Source organism: Spodoptera frugiperda, chromosome 12 (assembly GCF_023101765.2).
Source record: "Spodoptera frugiperda isolate SF20-4 chromosome 12, AGI-APGP_CSIRO_Sfru_2.0, whole genome shotgun sequence".
In the NCBI taxonomy this organism is placed as follows: domain Eukaryota; kingdom Metazoa; phylum Arthropoda; class Insecta; order Lepidoptera; family Noctuidae; genus Spodoptera; species Spodoptera frugiperda.
The window spans coordinates 10,176,483-10,196,898 of record NC_064223.1 but is presented as its reverse complement, the minus strand read 5'-3'; the positions used below and the strand labels follow the sequence as shown (position 1 = coordinate 10,196,898).

The 20,416-nt window shown below is 37.2% G+C and overlaps 1 protein-coding gene across 15 annotated transcripts in view; it reads right to left on the bottom strand.

Annotated features, from left to right (window-relative positions):
- Positions 1-20,416, bottom strand: part of LOC118262738 (maternal protein pumilio) — a 70,879-nt gene that overhangs the window by 36,933 nt on the left and 13,530 nt on the right. For all 15 annotated transcript variants that reach the window (XM_035574310.2, XM_050697751.1, XM_035574319.2 and 12 more), the window contains 4 exons: positions 19,554-19,713; positions 18,969-19,041; positions 18,786-18,886; positions 17,681-17,869 (listed from right to left, as the gene is read on the bottom strand). In XM_035574310.2, the coding sequence (XP_035430203.2) occupies positions 17,681-17,869; positions 18,786-18,886; positions 18,969-19,041; positions 19,554-19,713 (523 nt within the window). The remainder of the gene's footprint in view (positions 1-17,680; positions 17,870-18,785; positions 18,887-18,968; positions 19,042-19,553; positions 19,714-20,416) is intronic.

Sequence of the window (20,416 nt, the reverse complement as noted above, 5' to 3'; positions counted from 1 at the left end):
TGGCACACTTACAATTCATGACTTTAATGCAACTTAAAGATAAATCTGTTTAACATTGGTAATCGTGTGCTGCCGATGACAATACCGATACTTCAGTGAATCGAAAAAAGACATCAGTTTTAACTGTTACTTTTATATTTTTCTGTCTCGTCTAATCAAGGCATTCACAGACGCTCCGGCACGAGGCTAAGTCACGCGATCGTTTTATCGCACACCTTCTTTCTGTTTTATAGACAGATAAAGTTTGTTTAAAAAGCTCGCATGTCTTTACTACATTGACGTCCTTGTCGTGACAAGTGGTGTAACCCTCGACATCCTAATATGAAGGAATCATGGTTTTTTAAAGCCTGTTAAACTAGCAAAACTTAATAGTGGTCTGTGTTTAGTATAAAGGATAATAATTTAGCTTCTTGGTTTATGATACGAAAATTTATATATTGACTATTTATTACGAATAAGTTTTTACTTTGAATATTATACCTACATGGAGAGATGCGGCTGGGGTATTTGTGGATGAAGAGTAATTAAAGGATAAATGAACTTTTTAATCTTAGCCCAATATAATAAGTACGACGTATAATAATGCTACTAGTGTATTTGACAATAACTGTCGGAATTACACAGTACTTATCTTAATAAAAATAAATACAACTGTTGGAAACAAAACACAAAGAATGAGGCAAAAATCCTCGCAAGTCAATTTGATATTATGAGGTAATGGAGAGTAACGGGCATGATTTACGCGGCATCGAGGAGGTTCAGGCGCGGTTGGTTCGCGGGCGAGCACAATTATCGGCCCGCGGGCGCTCTCAATTACGAAGAGGCGCGCCCGTGGGAACACCTCCGAACCGACAGGGCCCAACCACAAATCTCTTAGTCTTACTGTCTTACGCCCAACCCAACAAGTTGCAATATACAGTCCCGTACGAAAAGCTTTAGTTTCCTTCGTTTGTATATTTAGTACCGTATATTTTTATACGTTCGTAAGTTCGAGATTTTATTTTTTAGGCTTTTAAACACAGACTCAGGTACATAGGTTTATAATTTTTGTACTTGTTCATTGTGAACGACGATACCATCAAATAGACGAGCTGTTTTACTTAGTTATTTAAACGATTCGTTCGATGAACGAATTGCAGTTGAGGACGCGATCGGGTCGAGTGTCGCGTTTTAATTTGCGCGACGACACACGAGTGGACTCCGTGCCATGGTTTGCGGGGAACGCGTCGAGTACCCTGCTAATTGCAACGCCAGGCTATTCCTCGACCGACACCATTCGCAACGCTCTAGTCGATCATCAAAATGTATGTAATGTATACGTACGCGCATTGATATACTTCGCATCCATCCGCTATCTCTAGATGATAGATAGATCTAGATGGCCCAAACTCAGATTGAAACATTTATTACCACCAGATTTAATATAGACCCTAAATTGACTAAGCTGTACAAAGTAGCTAAAGTAGCATTGACTGCACGGTTGGTGCGGTAGCTGGGCAACTGGCTGCCGCGCAACGGGTAGCGGGTTCGATTCCCGCACGGAACAACTCTTTGTGTGACCCGCAGATTGTTGTTTCGGGTCTGGGTGTTATGTGCATGTGAACTTGTATGTTTGTAAACGCACCCACGACACAGGAGAAAATCCTAATGTGGGGCAACGTTTTGTAATAAAAAAAAAAAAAGCTATACTTAAACATTTTATTTTATGTCTCACGATAGTAATTAAATTATGTATATAAAAATAGGTATCTAAAAGTACACCTGCAATAAAATGAATAAGCCAAGTTTAATTATCTGTATACCGTGTTTCGAACATCTCCCAGTGGGCGTCCTGATAAGCCTCTGACCAACCGCAATCATATCGGTGTGAACATTAATTACATGATTTGACACCACCAGCGAGTGCGACAACAATCTTAGCTAATTATAACGTTAACGTGTGCTTATTTGAAGTGAGTCGTTTCGCTCTCTACAAAGGGAAGATTCTCGCTAGGTAAATTGTAAGACGGACTGAAATAATTTCAGAAGGAACAAATGAAACTGCTCCCCTCGCGTAAGAAAACGCTTTACAAACCGCGCGGCCCATGTAATCGGATAATAAAAAGGGCAAACGCGGTAAATATAAGATGAGGAAGACAGTTTTACGAGCTGTACCTAATTAAGTGGTGAACTCCCCAAGACGAAGCAAATGTTTACAATAAAATAAGCAGTAGTAATAGGTTAAAAAAATATCTACATTAAAGTAGGTAACCAGATACAGGTGTTAATTTAAACAACAGGTACGTAGATAATATAATTAATTAGACATAACCAAAATAATCCGCCAAAATAGTCAATAGTTTTAGTATTCGTGGAATTTATTTGATATACACCGAACAAACAATATCAATCAAAATCACATTGAAATAAATCGCATAGAATGTTTCATAGAGCAAAAGCCTGACAACGTCAGAAATCCATGTTATTACATAATTATTATACACATTTGTCAGTCAACACCTGCCCCTCGCCTCATAGGTGAGAAAGAGAATATGAAGTGATACCAAGTTTGAATCACTACTACTTTGGCGTAATAAGATTTTTATTTACTATTTATGGTAATGGTAATAATACCTAAGTATCCTCCATCGCATGAAATAAAACTTTATCAACGGTTTACAAAATTAGCAATTAAAGCACTGTTATATTGTACATATAGATCCAAGGGTTCTTACGTTACAGTTGGAAAAACATATTTTTAGCAATCACCAAAAAAACATTACACACTTTTGGTAAGTGATCAATCTCAACATATCTCACGTATAAAATAATAATTACGTAGCTGGTTTAAATGTACGAGGAAAATGTGTAATTTTACAGTTTCCGCAATAACAAAAGTTATCAAATCCAGGAATGTTTGTGCAAATAGCGAGTGTCTGCCGAAAATAAAATGAGTAGCAGTGTTGGTTCGGGCGGGCGGTGCGCGGGAGTATTTCTGGCGCGCAGGTAGGGCGGCGCGCGCCGGAATGCGACCTCACCTGAGCGATGCTGATTCACTCGCGCTAAATCAGTGTGAGCTCAACATATTTATTAGACATCACCTACTTTTGATGCCACATTTAAATCGCTGACTCCGTTGAAATACATGGATACTTATTGCCCTGACACCTTTATTTCCATATAGAGAAAGCAAAGTTTCCAGAATCTTAACCGCGTAACATTGGGTCATTTTCTGCAAGTTTGTAGTTAAATAATAGCCAGATCAAATTTAAATCAAAGACACAAAACTTTTAATACAACTAGTACATACAATGTTAGTATCGAATTTGAGAGACCGTGATTAACGATTTATTTGCAGGTCCGTACCAATTTAAGAGCGTAAACGTTAATTCAGTGTGGGTCGCGCGTGGACACGGGTCCAGCTCGGGGCGATTCATTAGCTCGGCCGCGTCAGAACAAACAAATTAACGCGACGGGCGTGTTTTACTCGGTGATAAAAGGGCGCGAGGGCGATGGGCAATGCGCCAGCTGCGTGCGGCCGCGCGATAAATCTCGCGGCAAGCGTCGAGCGGGCCGCGAGCCCTGTGTCGGCCCGTGCCCGCGGCTGCTACAGTAAGTAGCCCTAGTGACGCCGCTAACATCTACAACAACCTCTAACCGCCGTCAATTTCCAACTCTCTAGCTAATTTAAATTAACTAATAAGTAAGGTAATTTTTTTATTTTATTTTAAGTGTCTAACGTTGTACAAAGATGTATTATTATAAGTTAGTGTGTAGAGTAGTCGTGTCGTGTAAGTAATGTCGGTGACCGATGCCTTACATAGCGTTGCGTTGGGCGGGCGGCGCGACGGCGGTAGCATCGCGTCGTGGCGACACGCACGGCATGACGTGTGACGGTGGGAGAACGATGCGCCCTGTCCCCACTGCGTGTAAATGGCTTCAGTTAATTAAGTTTAATCAGTGCCATTATTACTGTTCTATGGCCGACAACCATCTGCTGGCCTGTTTACGCCCACATATTATGTTACTAAACGAAACCACATGTGGTTATATTAATTACTAAGTCAATCAAACTAATAAAGCACTTATCCATTATCAGACTGTTCATTATTTTATTTAAATTGTTTCGGTTCTAGTTTCATCTTTGTATTATACATAATTTAGATGTAAATCAGGTAACTTTTGTATTGTTATTATCTAATAACTTAATAACCTACAAGCGATTATATTACCTATGAATTACGTGGTTTTACACTGATAAGTTATCGTTGTAAAATCAAATATTTCATTGTTACAATTTAGGTCAAATTAAACGATACACCATATTTGATAGAAATGAATAGTAATTCGATTTTAAACATTAATTTGTATCAAATATTGAGGATTGTATAAAAATTCCAATTATAAAACCTAACAATAAATACTGAATTTCAGGGTCAAGTATAAAGTTATCATATTCTATGCAGCCTAACATACAAGCCATTAAAGCCTTGAAATGTTACTTATTAATTTTAATTGTAACGAATGTAAGACAGTAGCTTTGCCGAATATTTAGTAACTTTAAAAATTAACCAGATTTTACAATATGCGGTTGTATGTTATGTAGTGTGCATTGTCTGTTACGAATCGATAACTAGAACGAAAATAGCGGTGCAAGCGGGATAGTCAAGTGTGGCGTGCTGCGCGACCATTAACGCAGCGTGACGAATCGTCCGGTGGAGAGCGGCGCGGCGCAAGCCCAGGGTTACCATCAAGACGTAGCCCAATATCCATTTAACTCATTCTAAACTACTGAATTGCCCTCGTAAGATTTAATTGTGATGCTCTAGCAAGTGGGAGTAGATAAAAAAGGGCAATAACAGACATTATTCCTTGGCAAATCCTAACTTTAACATTATAGTTTTAACTATTTCCATGATAGTAGTCCGCTTTTAAGGTGCCAATTTTGAGAAATTTAGGCAGCCCTGTGTGTAGGGCGGCGCGCTGGAGCGTAGCCGCGTGCCCGCCTCTCACGCGATCTTATCACGCCTTCCGCGAACAGCGCATCGCACTGCCCGCTTGTGTCTGTTCCGTGACTACGTAGTCCTAGCCACGTTTTCCTTTGCCATAAATTAAATATGGTTTAAAGCCATGTCATGCTGTCTTCAATTTACGATAAAATAAATTATTTCGTCCAATTCAAATATTAACCCTTGGTAAAACATATTCAAAAGCAGACACTTTCAGGTTGACCGGAATGTTGGCAGAGCGCGTAATGAGCAGCGAATCCTTTGACCGGTTGCACGGGAATAGTACAAACGCTCAGCTAATTAGGCGGCGCAGATCTGAAGCCGCGACTGAATTAGTGCGATTGTATTCCCTGGCTTAACGGTCTGCAGCTTTTAACCAAACCTAAAAAGTGCACATTTTGCAGATGGAATTACTTGTTAACATTAACGACCAAAAAGCAACGAAGTAAAGCTAGGCATAACTGTTTTATTTGGGCAGGTTGTCAGACCGAAGACGACGAGGCATTGTACAGTATGACGCCGAAGTCTCCGTCATGGTCATGGATCGTCTCTTCCATCCCCGTTACAAATATCACAGTGAACTTTAAATGTCAAAATATATGATTCGTGTCGACGAACATAATAAAACACAATGTCTAGGAGGATCACAATACACCAACCAGGAATAATCGGTGCAATACAAGTAATTTACCTTCTGAATGTATGTAATAACAAGTATGTATTTACTTCCAACTCGCTAAAAAGTAATAAAGGTTGATGCAAAATTTCAGTAGGTTTTAATATACAACATGAAACAATACTATTTTGTGTAAAGTATACCCTTTTTACCTTTCCCAGTGTTTAAATAATTTTATTATTATCAAATTTCACAACAATCGGCCTGCGCTTTGACAGTGAAAGCGTAACAAACTGAGTTACTTTCGCATTTTTAATTGAAAATATGAATATCATACTGACACCTACTTCTGTCTTGAAAGAAAACTTAATATTTGTTGAATTTAATCATTTTACTAGTGTTTAAAATAAATACTCAAAGAAGTCAGAAGTAATTTAAATTAATTAGTTTTAGTAAAGAATCTCTCATCTAGATAAAACTATAATTGGTTTTAAGGCTGACTAACATGTAGGGTATAATTATGACAACGCTGAAAAATTTAGTTGGGTCAAGTACTTTTATAATGTGTAGATGTAGTGCTAGTGATGCACAAACACACCTTTCTTCCCTTATCGGTGATTAAGTAACGGTAAAGTTCGCTGTAACTTCTAAAGGGTGAAACCTACTACAAATTTTCGATCCTTCAAATGAGTTCCATACAACACGTGAAATTGAAACGTGTTAAATTCGTACGTGCCTATTGAAAACTTCCGTCCCCAATTCAATGAACAACAAACTTGTACGTAAATGGTCATCTAGAAAAAGAACAACTCGCACACGCAACTTACGTGAAAATTATTATTGGACAGTATTGTTCCCCGTTACAAATGCGTGTACGATGTAAATTTGGAAATTCTAGATCCATTTTTTAGTATGCATGTATATTCATTTTAGTAAAACACGCAACGTTTTTAAATATTTTTTAGTAAACGAGTTTTAATCCAAAATTGTGCAACAATCGGTACAATGTTAGTCAAGTTGATTTTTAATAGTTATTTGGAGCGACAAAGAAAAGCACAGTCATTCATAAAGGAGACCGGCACAGAGTAGCGGACATAGAAAGGCTCATCTCATTAATCTGGGTTTCCACATTAAGCCGGGATGTGCCAATGGTGACAACGAAAATCCTCGCTGTGGCCGCGGGTTGGAACAACAAATCCTTTTGTGAAATCTGCTACAAATATAAAGAGGTTTCTTGCCGATATTAGTCGTGTCAGTAACCAACTCGTTTTCACTCTCAAATGACAGAAATATTCAAGACAATTTGGTATACCGTTAGCAATCAAAGTTGGGACTTAAATTACGTACTTTCGTATGAAGAATTATCATGACTACAAGTCTTAGTTATGTACTATTTTTTTCTTTCTTCCCCGTAATAATATACACAATACGTTTTGTAGTGAAATTAAATAGGCAATGCCATATCACATTATGTATTACAATATACTAATCCATACGATATGGCATATGATTGTTTAATTATAAAATAAAACCTCTACGTTTTTAACAAGACAAAAAACAAACGCATAATATGCTGACCTCGTAAATTTGATCAAATTTCTGAGCACTAATAGTAGGTGGCGATCGCTCATGGCTATAACAAAACGACACAAACAGCAACATGGCCGATGGGGCGAGTAAACACAGTAGCCCCATTGTGCGTGTTGCTACCTTAACGGTGAAGCCAGTGTTTCACCCAAGTTTGCGAGTCACCCCAAAGTCAACTGCCGGTGGTGTTGTGATTCTTGTTATTATACTCATGTATGTTTCAGTAAAACAAACACGCTGACATAGATTACGTATGTACTTTGTTACTAACAAAATAAGCAGGTACAAAGTGAATTATCACAAGGGGTAGTAGTAACACGAAATAAAACAATAGATAGTGGAGACCGCACTGTGCAAGTCGTCGGTCGCGTGACTGTCTCGCGGGCGGTTTAAATGACTTCCTTTGTTTCTTCACATAACTCGCATCGCACACTTTCAAAGCCGAACATAAATCACAACTTTTATAAAGTGGCAATTTACCTGGTGCGAACAATATCACTTACCTATACTACAAACCTAATGGTCGATACTACTAACGTGTCACAATTAAATGATAGATGCTTTTATGATTCACTTTTTTCGATGATTGAAAGGTTTTCAATTACTAAATAATAACAATGTTGATTGCATTTGTTCAGAATAACATATTTTCCAGGTTTGTAGGATCTGGATAAAAAGAGGCAACGAAGTTTTTACAGAATGTTAATGAAATTGCCGATAGTATATTCATTGTTTAAAAATGTGTGTTGGCAACTTTACAATTAACATAGTAAAATGATACAAATTGTGGTTTTTCAAATCGTTACAGTCAGTGATTGTAACCAATCTGTCATCGGAAGATTTATGTAACTTGCAATTTATATTTTATCAGAGCAAGAATAGGTTTCAGTTCGTCTAAAAATTGCGAAACTGTTAAAAAAGTAAGGAACGATGAAATGCAGTGATGCATACTGCGAACAATTGATTAAGTTTTGTTTACTTCATAGTGTTTATGCAACCTTCCCTATTTTTTAGACAACGAATCGCTGAATATATAATCAACACCCGCATTGATAGTTATTTTAGAAAATCTTGGGAATTGTAAATCGGCAGTCACGGCACATTTATTGATCGCAAATTTTGCAGCGAGTTGGTTGTTTATATGATAATCTATTTTACCACATGCTCTTTGCACGTAAAGTTAAAATGTGAAGCTACGTAATACGACGTTTAATGCTTATACTTTGGTCTGTTTGTATGTATATGTAGGCAGCAGTTTAAAAATTTGAGAATCACCAGATTGAGGGATAAATGTTTAAACCCATACAAAATATTACAGTGTAACCTGTGTAATGAATTATACAAAGAAGTTTCACGCTACCGGGTTTTCCATTTCCGGAACAAAAGTTTAAGCTCCTAACCCTTCACACCCACACCCCAATGTAGAACAAATGCATTTATCCTTGTTAAATCTGAGCAATTTCTTTTTTTTTACTGTTAGCAGCTACAAAATGTTTATGACATTTCTTACGTGTTAACTCCGCCAATGATCTGCTTTATAGTAAGTTTAGATTTACTAAGTATATTCAAGCGTGGTGGAGAGAAGTGTAGCTAATTTTTATTTCAAGATAAATAGCGGTACGTACGAGGCCAGGCGAACGATTAATCTAAGTTTAGAGAGTAAACAAGAAGGTGAAGTGATCAGCGGGAGCGTTGTTGAAGTTTAATAAGCGTTAGTTAGCGGGCGGAGGCGCGGCGCCGGCAATAAGGCGACTCTTATCTCCGGTGTGGCGGTAGTGAACAAATTATTACTCTCGATTCTAACGTCTCACTTTGTCACTATAGTCAACATACATCATACACAAGGTATGATTGTTAACAAAAATATAAATTAATTTTAGACCTTCTTTCAAAATAATATTGAGTAAGTATATCAAATATGGTAGCCAAATAAATTAAAGAAAATAAATGAAATTAGACAGGGACTATTGTAAGTAGTCGCTAATAAGAATTAATAGCAATCTTGATTAGATTCATAAGTCAAAGTGCAATATAGAAAATTTAAACGAGTGAGTAAGCGTAAACACCAAGTCATAAAACAGCTAATTAGGATTTTAAACGTAAGCTAGGTGAGTACAACCTAAAAGCGCAACGTGGTGCACGCGGGGAGCGGACGAGGCGGGCCGTCAAAGCGAGAATAATCTCATAACCGCGGCCCGGACGACACGGCCAGCTTATGCCGAGCGCCCTCAGGCTTACTGAGATCGTTCTTTGTAAAAACACCACCGCATTCACGTCGACCACCTATATAACTACATACAACAAAGCTCATTACTTATTAAGTTTTAAAATTATGTAATTATTCGGTCGCACTCTGGTCGACGAGTATTCGTGTGCATCGAAGCTAGCATTACGATGAATTCCCGCAATTTCGGCTTAGCAAGTGCGAGACAATTAAACGGCGAAAAGTTTCGCAAGTGGTTGCTGGCTTGCTGGTCGAGTTGGATATTCTAGCGGTTCGTAAACTTCAATTTCTCCGCAGTCAGTGATGCGTGGCGGCGCAATCGGGCGCGGCTGAGCGATTCCGATCCGATTCGCGGCGGCAGTTTACCTCATTGCAACATTCAACTGCGTGCCCCTTCCGACAACACAAGGCAAATGAAAGCGTCGTCACGATAGATACGTACCAATCAATAAAATACTATTTCAATTGCAACGGTTATTAAAATACAGCTTTTCAATAACTACGTCATGTTTTTACAGCGATGAGTCGATGTTGAGATAAAGATTCTTGTGATGAAATAATCGAGTTTTAAGAGTTGTGGAGCATTTCGTTAAATGTTAAGAAAGTAGATCAATACGAATGTTAATTTTAAATTGGTAATTTATTTACACAAGAATATTCCTCTAAAAGTAGCTTAGTAGAATTATTTTAGACCTAAAGAAAATTTGTAATGACTTATCGTCCGGGGATAGTGCAAATCCGCGTAACTAGCATTGGATAATTCCGCGTATCTGACAAATGTAGCCAATTTTTAATTTCGCGATCATTTCACGTTAGATCCCTATTGGGACCCATCTCGTTGACGTGACTCTATGGTAAAGATACAAAGAAAACATATTTTTTTACTAGCTATGTAAAAATGAGGCCAAAATAACGATATTAAAGAGTTTTAACCTGCCCCTGTAAAATTAGATCAAACGCAGATACGCGGCCTTTACCTATGGTAGATTCGCGGTTTTGCACTATCCCCGACGTTATTAATTAAACAATTCTTGTTAATGATGACAAGTTATTCTGCAAAGGAAATAAAAACATTATGGGCAAATGGGTGTGTGCATCAAAACAGTACAATGTAGTGTGCGGTTGTGAGGCGAGAGGTGCGAGGTACGAGAGGACTCTACGAGCCCCACACTGATTACAGCTCCATATTTAATGAGCCACTCACATGGGCTCGCAACTACCAACGAGAAACCAGCTAACTAATTTCAATACGCGTCTACATATTTAATGTTATACAGGCCCATCCACTGAAAAAGTAATTTTTAAAATTACCTGTACTATAAGAAGAAACAACTTACAAAATAAGGTTTCCTACGACCCGCTAGAAAATGTGATACATGTACAATTAGCGATTTAATTATGTTGAAAGCGTGGTGCTTCAACTGGCGCAAAGTGCACGTGGAAAAATCGGGAAATCAGCAAGAGAAAGTGTTCATATGTGGAGTAGGGGCGGCGAGGCCAGGCAAGAGGCGGCGGGCGGCAGAAGACGGCCCGTGCACAGTTTAATTTCCCACGAGGTCGATCTCGGCGCCGCGGAGCGCAACCCGCGGGAATTAATTGCCAGTAATGAATAGTCAAGTGAACGTCTGTTAATTATGTACATCTACACTGAAATTTTAAGATATCATCAACATCTTCCTATGTGCATTGTTATTAATTATTAACAAACTTTTAAATAAAAAGCAATATTTGGCCAATATACCTGTCATACATGTGACATTAACTTATGAAAGCGTGCACGTTATAGGTAGTCTTATATGTGACATCGTGCTATGTAGGTTACATTGCAGTTTTCACACGGATTGCAAACTTGGAACAATACAGGTAGCTACAAACAGAATAGTTGCTGGCAGTTCAGTGACCCGGTAGACTTGTTTTGTTTAGATGTTAAAGTATAATAAATTGATTCGTTCAGAAAAGTGTTTCGTTTAAATCCTTACTTTTTAGTAACAAAAACGTTAGAAAATGTTCAGACCTGCTACTTTCTAAAATCGTTTTCTCGAATGTAAAATATTGTTTTATTTTTATGTATAGGTTTTTGTTTGATTTAACGTATTACCGAAGTTCATTCGATATTATTATAGTATACACTATATATCTGACGGTAAGGGAACGTAAAAAGTTACGATACGAGTCCCCAGTGGCGTGACGCCACGCCAATTCGATAAGACACTATTGATACCTCGCATTGTTGGTTGATGGCACACTGTGATCGTGAAGATTCTATCACATACGTGAGCCGTTACAATCGGTAATGGTGTGTGCAGTTAAGGTGTAGGTTTATTGCTTCCCCGTCGTCTAGCGGCGTGGGAACAGGGCCGGAGATAGGCGCTCGTTAGCGGGGCACGCGTCGCGACGCTTCACGGACTAACGGTAACCACGCCACCTATCTACAACCCAGCTAAATTGCCAAGCGCGTATGCGACAATGCAATGCACCAAACGTAGCGTAATAACACGCTGCCTTACACACCTGTTATGGTAATACAACAACTGCAGTCCACCATGAATAATAATTGTGTGGACAATTATTTCTAACTACGTCTTTACTGCTATTGAAGCAAATACCTACCTACGCATTTTATGTGGTTTAAGTTTAAGTGTATGCCTGTGGGCGATCATCTAAGACAATCGTAATGAAAAACTATTTTCATTAACAGGTATTCCGTACATATTTTTTGAAAATGTTTTGCTACCACAAAGCATACAATATAAAAGATCTTTCTTATAAGGTTTTAAAGAAATCTTTCTTATAAAACTGTTAATATTTGCATACAATTAATGTACCAGATCGATTACCATGTAAATTAGATAGATATTACAATAGTTAGATAAGTAATTTAGATTTTTTTGTTATTTTCGAACTAATATAATAAATGTATATTTATTAACATTCAATATTATCCACTCTAGCGTCCATGGATACTATAGTATCCAAAGTGACGAGTTCTGTTTAACTCCCTCTAGTTTAAAATACGGTCTAGTTTGGTGAGTTTTGACTGATTATCTATACAGCTGAATAAATTGTTCGACGAAAAAATAAGACATGGCGTTGTAATATGCTTTGACAAACAAAATATAAATTTTTAAAGTTAGTTGACTCGTTTTTGAAGTGTTTTTGTGAGTTCCAACAATTATGTCGTAAATACTACAGTTTTGTTTAATTTATCTTGCAAGTGTTATACATCAAAATAAACTAGAAGATTTGTGCTTTACGATGATGTACAAATATCACAGTTTTAGCTGATAAATCTAGTCTAATTTTAACTTCAAACGATTGTTGTTTCGAAAAAAATGGCCGGTCTGGTGTTGGCCACTTTTAGTTTTGTTTATACATATTTTACATACTTTGCATTACAATAGTATATAAAATATCGAAATACATTTCGTAATAAGCAAAATAATACATTTTTCAAAGAGAAATATACTAAATTCATTGAAGATTCCATAATAATGTCAATGTGTTCCTCAGGTTTTTTGATGTGTAAAATTACGAGTAGTGTTTTCTTTCGATTTAATTACAATACTTAGAGTTAACCGAATATAATCATATATACATCAAAAGAAAGGGTAATGAGTCTAGTTTGTTGTAAAAATATTTTATTGATAAAATATGCAATAGTTGTGCCGTATATTCTAAAAAGGTAGAAATAATTCTGTTTTTTTTTCTGTGTTTCATGTTTAACCCGTTTTATTGTATTTTAAAGATTAACTAAAGATTTAAAAAAATCGTTAAGATTGATGAGTATTCTTCAATCTTTTTTTTGGTATTCTTTTCTTTATTCTAGGCATTACGGTTCAGTAGCTATATAGGTTTTTTGTTACGACGAACTTGCGAGTCGCGCGCGGTTCGGATGCCGTGCGCGGCTGGACGTTAGAGTGGTTAGGCGATATGATGCAAAACGATCAAAGAGGTGCAAGTTCGATTATTGCGTCATACATCGCGTTTGGCGTTGTGGTCCCATGGCCATAGCGCGGAAGCCTATGGATTTAAATTAATCGGAAATAAGTTTAATGGCCTTTGTTCAGCAGTGGACGTTTCTCAGCTGATGATGATGATGAAGTTTAATGCGATCTAATTTTACCACGAACGCAACATGTGCAATGTTTAAAACACACTCATATATTTGTAAGTATGACGGATTTCTCATGGCTCTGGTACATGCAACTAGTTGGTCTGTAAAAACACTAAGGTGGTACCTACAATTGTTAGCGTACTCTCACGGCACGACACGACCTGACATACAATTTCTTATTTTACTTGTAATCACACATACTCAATTCACCACACATTGTAAAATCTAACTAATACTATAAATGGGAAAGTTTTTTAGTTTATATGGTCGTGTGTATGTGTTACACAATTACGTCAAAACGGAAACAACAAACAAACGTCAAAAGGGGTCGGAATGAAATTTGGAACAGGGGTAAATCTGGAATAACACATAGGATACTTTTCATCCCAGGCGAAACCGCTGGCAGAAGCTGGTGTTTTAAATTTCTGCACATAAGACTTGAACTACTGTTACATTTCAATGAATATTTTTGTTTTGTCTCATTGATTTAATCTTTACATTTGCATTTTATTAAAGTATTCTTTTATTAGGTATTCATTGATTTAAGTAATAAAACGCGTGTACCTATTTACTGATGCTCACGCAAATATGGTCATTTCGCGACTTAGTAAAATGATCCACAACAATGCAATACAATTCTTCCAAAAACTGCATTCTAATTGCTACTACATACATGAAATCGAAGACCTGGTAACGGTATTGAATTTGGTATGGTTTCAAAGTCAACAGAACCGGTTTCATAAAAATAACGGTATAAGAGATTTCGATTGCATTTTTTACAAAAAGATTTCCTAGTCACCAATAAGCTGAAAATACGTGCATAACCAAAATACGTAACAAAATTAGGCAATTAATTTATACGCTAAAATGGTAAGTAGAAACGAACATACCTATTTATTGCCTACATAGGACTTGATCAAGCTGAAATACGAGAACTTGTAACAACCAATGAAGTATTAATTGGTAAAATAAATATTATGTATTTGATCGTCCCAACATAAGTCGTGAATGAAAAGTATAAACACATAGGTTCGATAAACCCATTCCATTTATCACTTAAAATATACTTACTACATAATACAAGATTAATTTTAAACGGGTCCGTTACTAGTCATATTATTGAGAAATACAAGACTGCCTGCACATTGCACAAGCGTGTGAGTTATGAATGAACTCAAATGATAAAAAAACTTAGAATGTGTCATACGTTACCGTGACGAGTAGAAATAGTCAAACGAGTAAACACGAAAATAGCGCCAACTGGCGAGCACAAGTGAGAACTTCTATGTTAGGGTTTACACATTATATCACTAGAAACAGTCATAGTCTATTACTGTTTTCATACTAGAAAAAATATAATTTTAACATTTTAAGGAAATTCAGAAAAAGATTAGTACAACTTGAAACTAAAGTACAGGGAACTTTAAAGGTAAATGATTTCTTTTGGCAATTTTATCTTCTGGTACTAACTCAATACGTAAAGTAAATGTAGAATAACCAATTGTATATCTCTAGTACATGCATTATTTGATATTATCAATTGTACATTTAATTTTCTTCTGTTGTGGTCCCAATATAAATTCGATTTCGAATGAATGAAAACATTTAATAAACCAGCATATGTTGAAAATGTGACAGATAGTTAAGTGCGAGGTTTAGTTAAATGCATAGCTATGCGTGTCGGGGTCTCCGGCCTATGAAATGGACCTCGAACTTGCGCAAGTATGTTTGCTTAAAAAGATGTCGTCAGATATATTTAAATGATCAGACAAGTACATACCGACAGCTGTTAGACGACAAGCACGCAATACTTAACCAACTGATGCAACTCCCTACAAACAAAATACTGGTAAAATAAAATAATGAGCATTAGGAAAACGCTGACGGCTTCATCGTTTCGCATCCTGTTCATCATTTTATTTATAATTTTTTCTAATACTCGTATAGTAAATACTAGTGCAAAGCTCATGAGATGTTTTACATAGTAATAGATAAAGGATTTAATGAAACACTTGATGACATCATTTTACATACCAATATCAACGCAACGTATTTTATTAATAACCTCGGACATTACAAAACATTTAAGTTACGTTCACTTGGACTCACTTGTTTTGTTAAGCCCAGGTTAAATACATAGTGTTTCACATGGGATTGCAACTAACTGTCAAACAACTACTCCATACAATTCCAGGTTCTATGTTATTTTATTGCTGAGTACATGAAAATGAAAAAAGGTCAATAATAAATTAACAATTCATCGTCATCGCCATGAACAACTGATGAGACTCAACTGCAGGAGACTCCCTCTAAGAATTCGTCTCCACCCAATTATTGTAACCCATCATGTGACCCACTCTCGCTTTAAATATACTCGAACGTAGAATCGGTGATCTTTTGCCGTGTAGGGTACGAAACCCATGAAATGCGCACTTGACTTTATTTTGGGTTTAATAGGAAACACCAAAGCTTAATTTGCTATTGTGTATAATTATGAATATATAATAATAATATATTTGTAATATATTGTTTGGATTACCAGTTGTAAAACAAAGAAAGTGTTGGACAGAGAGGGTGGAAATTGGATAGAAGATCTGAGAATCATGAATCTGAAAAGAACAATCTTACTTGTTTGTTATATGAAGTAAGATTTGTTATCGAATTATTTTCTTTCATAACATTTGTCTGACATATGGTTCTTGTTCATGTCCTATGCCTTCTTCCAAAAGACCGGAATCGTATGAGTACCATTAAATAATGGTACACATAATGCTTATCCAGTGGCAACTAAATTACAGCCCATAATTCTTTGAATTAAAAAACAGTGCGGTTAGTACCTATATTATATGATTCACGACAGGGAGATCTGAATGGCCGTACTATGGCTAATTGGGTAGTTCATTTTGCTTATTAATTGTGTCCGTGCTTGAGATTTTTGTTTCGCCATTAATGAGATTGATTGAAGATACTTTTGAACTTATTAAACTTATTTCTATCCAAAATCTAGATTGATCTAAAGATCAGATTATTTTAATATTTGGTGGTTTGACGTTTAGTCACGCCTAGTGATGAGCGATGATGCAAGATTAAGATCGTTAATTAATTTTAATCGATAGAGTATCACATCTCTACATTTATGGATTTCATCAACAAAAAAAGAACCTGCAGCAACTCGAAAAATGTGGCAACTTATTTTCATCTGCCACAATTTTTAAGAAGTTGTAACTGTATAGTTGTTTTTAGTTAGTGATCTCCACTGAATAACCTAGTTTACTGGAGTTGTAGTGGTTAGGTAAGTTTGGCGAGCTTATCGCAAACATAGAAGTTATAAGCAAGTCACTTTATTATAATGTGGACCTTTTTCGTCACGGGTTGCATCGTCATCTGCGAGGATTTATACACAAAGAATTTCCAAATAACGTGGTTTAATATTAATACTACAAGGTTTTTATGGAATATGGAAACGAACTGACAAATCACTTGGTGGTAGACAATTAGCGCGTCGCCCGGTGCCGTCTACGGATACCCGACACATTAGAGGAGTTGTAACTCGCTATCCGACAGTTTGTGTTGAACGCAACCCCAATAGTGTAATTCTGCCTTTATGTTGTCTGTGTCCTTACGCGGCACATCTTGTCTATGTTCGCCTTTTTGATTTCGTCCATTTGTAATAACGTTAATTGTAAAGTTTTTTTTTTACAATATGATACATTTAAGTCGCGAGTCTAATTTTGCCTCCAAAAAACCTTCAGAAACACATAGGAAGCGTTGATTGACTCCGGTTTTCTGTGAGGAGTTCAACATGTTTCAGTTGTTTGTTACAAACATGTAGCAGGCCGTTCCTTTGTTATCAATAAAGTTAGTTGACGTTTTTCACTTTTTAAGATTTATACAGTCCACAGAAATGTAATAGAGAAGATAAAAACGGTTCGATGAATGTTTTAGGCCAACAAAGAGCGAGAGAATATTTACAAAGATTCTTACAGACGATATACAAAGCACCTTTGTCTTAAATGTAATATATATCTAGTAGTTATCCAACATGTCGGAGACTACCTGCTGATCCATGTTATATATACCGTTGACATCACAGCAGTGAGCACGTTCTGGGTCCGGCGAGCAGGAAGCTATGTTTACAATGTGACACCTACCTGCACGTCGAAGGGTTGGTGATGTTGCGTGGAGTCGGGCGCTTGTTGTACGACGGAGGCTCCGTTGACGAGGCCGGCGCCCTGTCCCGCGACGCCGCCCACGCCCGCCACTCCGCCCACGCCTCCCACGGCGCCGCTCGCGCCGCCCACGCCTCCGACCCCACCCACTCCACCAACGCCACCGCCGTACTACAACAATACAGATATTAAGCATTGATGATTATCTCACTTGTTGTCTAGACTAATGTCACATTCTTTTAATTCTAGAAAAGAGTTGGCAAAGTGCATGCTGTGCACTCTCATTACATGAAAGTCTCATAATAGTCTTATCAGTAATGCGGGTAAGCCTTACACCAGACACACCTCAGCTCTTTTATTATGTCTTTGACTGCCAATAGAAAACTGTTGAAGGCAAATGCTCCGTTAATGTCAGTCACCGGTGACCACCGCGGCGTTCAATGTGTTAACCAACATTATTTAGACATAGATGAACAAGATTTGCAATAAATGAATAAATAGAAAATAATTTTCCTCTAATGCATTGTATTCATCTTAAAGTTTCGACCAGATCGTAGTAATAGTCTTAATTAGTAAACTGGCTACAAACTAAATTCTACTAATATTATAAATGCGAAACTTTGTTTGTTTGTTACTCCCTTATTGAAGCGATCGATATGAAATTTTGAACAGGGGTAGAATATGGTCTGAAACAACACGAACGAAGCCGCTAACAGAAGGTAGTTAAAAATTATCTCGCAGAACATTATAATGATGACGAATAACTAACGGCTGTTACTAAGTAAAGGTTAGTCGTGAAACATCATTCTTCTTTAAATGCGTCCAAGTCTTAGTTTTTCGCTGTTTTGTCAAGCGCGATAAAAGAAGGTAAGCGTATTTGATGAGCTAGTGGTTACGGGTTCGGTTTTTGGATTATTGGTTTACACGAGACAAAATATAATAACATGATTCCTAAAATGTTCACTTCAACCTTGCCCTTTGGACAATAAAAGACCTTATGTTACAATACAACAATACTTCTTAAGATAATCTTGTTCACCAACGATTTTTAAGCTGCATGCAAAGCATATAAAATATAGTAACTAACCTGCTGTGTACTTGCAAAGCTGTTGTTGTCAAATTGTGGATGCTGTTCCATTTGTAAAACGAGTTCAATGTGTTGATTCATAGAGTCGTTCAATGTCATACCTGAAACCCATTCATTGTGGTTTATTGCACTGGTCATTACAAAAAGTAATTGAAATTATTTTATCATTAAAATTATACTAACCAGGATGGATTTGTGGATGTTGTGGATGTGGTAATCCCTGGAGAGGTGCCACTCCTAACATACCCGGGTGGTGCTGTAACAGATATAATGATAATTAGTTTAAAAAAACCATCTTTCTATAAATTAAAAAAAAAAGTATAGAATGTAAAGTGACTGTTGTGACAATTTTTATTTTCTACTCTTAAAAAGAAGGGATAAACTTGCTTGTTAGGTTCATATGGATGGTTATCAAACTGGTTTTATTAGAACAAACCTAGCACTTTATACATTTATTCAAGCTCTATTCTATAGAAAAAGTTCCTGAGATATCAAATAGTGGTGGTGGACTAACTACTTTTAGTGACGTATTTACCAAATTTTTCCTTAGCAACAGTTGTCTTATAATAATGGCTGTTTGGGTATTAAAAAGAAGAACAGAGTGTATAAGTACAACATGGTTGTGAGACATGTTTTTTTGATAATTTATATTGTATTAATTTATACCTTGTCATTTTTCAAAATTCCATACACGGTCATGACTTCTAAAAGCGCCAATTTGTTTTGCAGGGAGTGTGGTAAGGAATCAGAAATGTAATGTGGTAGTACCTGTGGATGCGATAGATGCGGCAGATGGTGCAGTTGCTGCGGCTGCGGCTGCGGCATGGCGTGCGGCGGCAGCAGCGGGAAGGCGGCCGCGTCCCCGTTGCGGACGCCGCCGCCCGCCTCCTCCTCCGCCGGGGACGGCTGCCGGGACCCCGGGGTGCGGCTGCACAACATACAAGTTCAACGTCATTAACCCATTAGTGCTTCACGTATTCATGTAGATACATTTCACAGTGCATTTAAGAAGTAACTTTGAACATTAATTATTTGTAGTGTGTAAAGACACAAATGTATTAACTGATAAAATTAACTAGAATAAGCACTCACTTCTTGGCAGTGATAAGGTTCATCATCTCAATAATTTTTAGTGTTATAAATATCAATACAGTTTTGTTATTTAAAAATGTTCTAATAAATACCTAATCCAATTTAAAGTGTAATCAACTTGCGATAAAATCAAGTTATAGAGATACAACCTCTTATAATGAGTAATCATTGGTACAGACGCGGCAGCCTAATCAAAGGAAATCTGTTTACCGCGTGAATCATAGCAGTCGGGTGATAAAACATTTGGAGTGCCCTAGCGGCGCGGCGTGCGCGCAGGTTGCGGCGGCGGTGGCATTGACAGAGGCCATGATCCACGCGCGCGGTTATTGCCCGCCAGTGCCGCACGCACGCCCGGTCCTTCTCTACCTCCGTCACTATGCCGAATGGTTTCGCACTAGCCACTCGATGGCCTTCGCGACAATCTTACATATCTTTGACTCGGTAGTAATTTGTGAATTAGATTAGATATTCATACTTATGCCACCTTTTTGTCAGTTTACTTTATCGGTCATTTACGGTGATTTTTCTTATTTCTTCGT